The following is a 2,948-nucleotide window of genomic DNA, read 5'->3' as shown; positions in this document are numbered from 1 at the left end:
GAGCGGGTGGTGCTCAACGTGGCCGGGCTGCGCTTCGAGACGCGGGCGCGCACGCTGGGCCGCTTCCCGGACACGCTGCTCGGGGACCCGGCGCGCCGCAGCCGCTTCTACGACGGCGCGCGCCGCGAGTACTTCTTCGACCGGCACCGGCCCAGCTTCGACGCGGTGCTCTACTACTACCAGTCGGGCGGCCGGCTGCGGCGGCCGGCGCACGTGCCGCTCGACGTCTTCCTGGAGGAGGTGGCCTTCTACGGGCTGGGCGCCGCGGCGCTGGCGCGCCTGCGCGAGGACGAGGGTTGCGCCGTGCCGCCCGAGCGCCCCCTGCCCCGCCGCGCCTTCGCGCGCCAGCTCTGGCTGCTCTTCGAGTTCCCCGAGAGCTCGCAGGCCGCGCGCGTGCTCGCCGTCGTCTCGGTGCTTGTCATCCTCGTCTCTATCGTCGTCTTCTGCCTCGAGACGCTGCCCGACTTCCGCGACGACCGCGACAACACGGGACTCGCTGCAGTGGCTGCTGCTGGCCCGGTGAGGGGCGGGGCCTGGGTGGAGGGAGGTGGGGTTTCGAAGGAACTGGGCGGGGTCCGGAGGAGGAACGAGAGGTCCTGGCCAATCATAAGGCAGGGCAAGGGGCAAGGGGTGGGTGGGGCCTGCTTGCAGGTGGGCGGGACATAGAAGCCAATCCTGTGGCCAGGCTAGGGGTTGTGAAGGGTGAACAAAGCAGGGGCTTAAAGCTGGGCTGGAGGGGGGCAAGGTATAGCTTAATGAGGACGGAGTCTGAGGATTTGAATAGAAGGACCTGACCTATTGGAAGGCAGGATTGAAGTAGGTGAGAAGGCCTGTGGAGGACAGGACAGCAGGACGCAAACATGAAGGAATGGAACGTGGGGGGTGAAGGAGGACCTGAGGATGAGGCAACTGGGAATGTGAGGCTGGCAGGGCCCAAACTGAAGGCTAAGATGAGCTGGTAAGAGCAATTGTTGTTATGTGCCGTCGAGTCGGCCCCGACTCATAGCGAGCCCTCCTTGGGTTTCGGAGGCAGTATCACTACAGAAGTAGATTGCCCAACCTTCCTTCTGAGGAGTGGCTGGTGGGTTTGAACCGCCAACCTTCTGGTGAGCAGTCAAGTGCCTTAGGCACTATGCTTCCAGAGCTCCTGGTAAGAGCAGCGCCTGGGAAAATCCAGCTGATGGAGTTGGAGGCAGAGGGATGGAGCCTAGAGGTGGGGTACAAGGAATCATCCCAAAGCAACCTCAGCTGAGGGCTGCGAGGGGATCCTGAGGGCTTGGCCTACAGAACCCACTGCCGTCAGTGATCCCGACTCCTAGCAACCCTATGGGCAGAGTAGAACTGCTCCATAGGGCTTCCAAAGCTGTAAATGTTTACAAAAGTAAAGCCCAAACCAAACCCACTGCGGTAGAGTCTATTCTGACTCACAGCGCCCCTAGAGGACAGAGTGGAACTGCCCCACAAGGTCTCCAAGGCTGCCAATCTTCACAGAAGCAAAGCCCCAACCACACCCACTGCTGTGGAGTCCATTCCGACTCACAGCGCCCCTAGAGGACAGAGTGGAACTGCACCACAGGGTCTCCAAGGCTGTAAATGTTTACAGAAGCCGATTGCCCCCACTTGCTTTTGCCGAGCTGGTGGGTTCCAACAGCTGCCTTTTCGGTTAGAAGTCCAGTGCTTTAGCCCCTGCAGAGTGCATCTTTACTATAGTTTGAGCCGAGACTGGGCAGGGCCAGGAAAGGTTGCATGCAAGCAGACGGGGCCAGGGCAGGACCCACGGCCAGAAATCCATGCTTTGGAAGGGAAGCTGGAAAACCCCACTCGAGCACCCTTTAAGGAGGCAGGGCTGGTGCAGGGGCAGGGGCCACCTCTCCAGCCAAGTCAGCTAAGGTCAGGTCTCCCAGTGTGGATCCCAGGGGTCCTGAGATGGAGTCTAGGACATCGGGGGCCTTGATAGAGCTGTTGAGGAGCAGTCAGATAGTTAAGGCTCCAACAGGGCCACCCCAGTGCATCCCAGTCCTGGCCTGGTCTTCCCTGAACCCCTTCCTCCCTGCAGTTCTCCAGTCGGCTGAACGGCTCCAACCCGGTGCCCGGACCCCCGCCCCGTCTGCCCTTCGATGACCCATTCTTTGTGGTGGAAACGCTCTGCATTTGTTGGTTCTCCTTCGAGCTACTGGTACGCCTGGTGACCTGCCCTAGTAAGGCGGCCTTCTTCAAGAATGCCATGAACCTCATTGATTTTGTGGCCATCCTGCCGTACTTTGTGGCCCTGGGCACTGAGCTGGCCCGGCAGCGGGGGGTGGGCCAGCCAGCCATGTCGCTGGCCATCCTGCGAGTCATCCGGCTGGTCCGCGTCTTCCGTATCTTCAAGCTTTCCCGCCACTCAAAGGGCCTGCAGATCTTGGGCCAGACGTTGAAAGCCTCCATGCGCGAGCTGGGCCTCCTCATTTTCTTCCTCTTCATCGGCGTGGTCCTCTTCTCCAGTGCCGTCTACTTTGCCGAGGCCGACCGGGTGGACACCCATTTCACCAGCATCCCTGAGTCCTTCTGGTGGGCGGTGGTCACCATGACTACGGTCGGCTATGGAGACATGGTGCCCGTCACTGTGGGCGGCAAGATTGTGGGCTCTCTGTGCGCCATCGCCGGGGTGCTGACCATTTCCCTGCCCGTGCCGGTCATTGTCTCCAACTTCAGCTACTTTTACCACCGGGAGACAGAGGGCGAAGAGGAAGGGATGTTCAGTCACGTGGACACACAGCCGTGTGGCGTACTGGAGGGCAAAACCAACGGGGGGTTGATGGATGGAGATGTTTCTGAGCTACCACCTCCTCTCTGGTCCCCTCCCGGGAAACACCTGGTCACTGAAGTGTGAGGCACGGCTGAGGTCTGCAGGGCCTCACACCTCCTTGGATGGAGGGAGGGAAGAGAAGAGGGAAAGGCCGGGGGGG

General features: G+C 61.1%; 1 protein-coding gene across 1 annotated transcript in view; it reads left to right on the top strand.

The window, feature by feature from the left end:
• KCNA7 (potassium voltage-gated channel subfamily A member 7) overlaps nucleotides 1–2,872 on the top strand; it is an 8,246-nt gene extending 5,374 nt beyond the window's left edge. Inside the window, exons 2-3 of the mRNA XM_007943003.2 lie at nucleotides 4–519; nucleotides 2,057–2,872. Coding sequence (XP_007941194.1) covers nucleotides 4–519; nucleotides 2,057–2,872 — 1,332 coding nt within the window. The remainder of the gene's footprint in view (nucleotides 1–3; nucleotides 520–2,056) is intronic.
• Nucleotides 2,873–2,948: the final 76 nt, after the last annotated feature.

Source organism: Orycteropus afer, unplaced genomic scaffold (genome assembly GCF_000298275.1).
Source record: "Orycteropus afer afer isolate SDZICR_OR568_19922 unplaced genomic scaffold, OryAfe1.0 scaffold00099, whole genome shotgun sequence".
Classification (NCBI taxonomy): Eukaryota; Metazoa; Chordata; class Mammalia; order Tubulidentata; family Orycteropodidae; genus Orycteropus; species Orycteropus afer.
The sequence above is the reverse complement of the archived record's forward strand: the minus strand, read 5'-3'. Positions and strand labels throughout refer to the sequence as shown.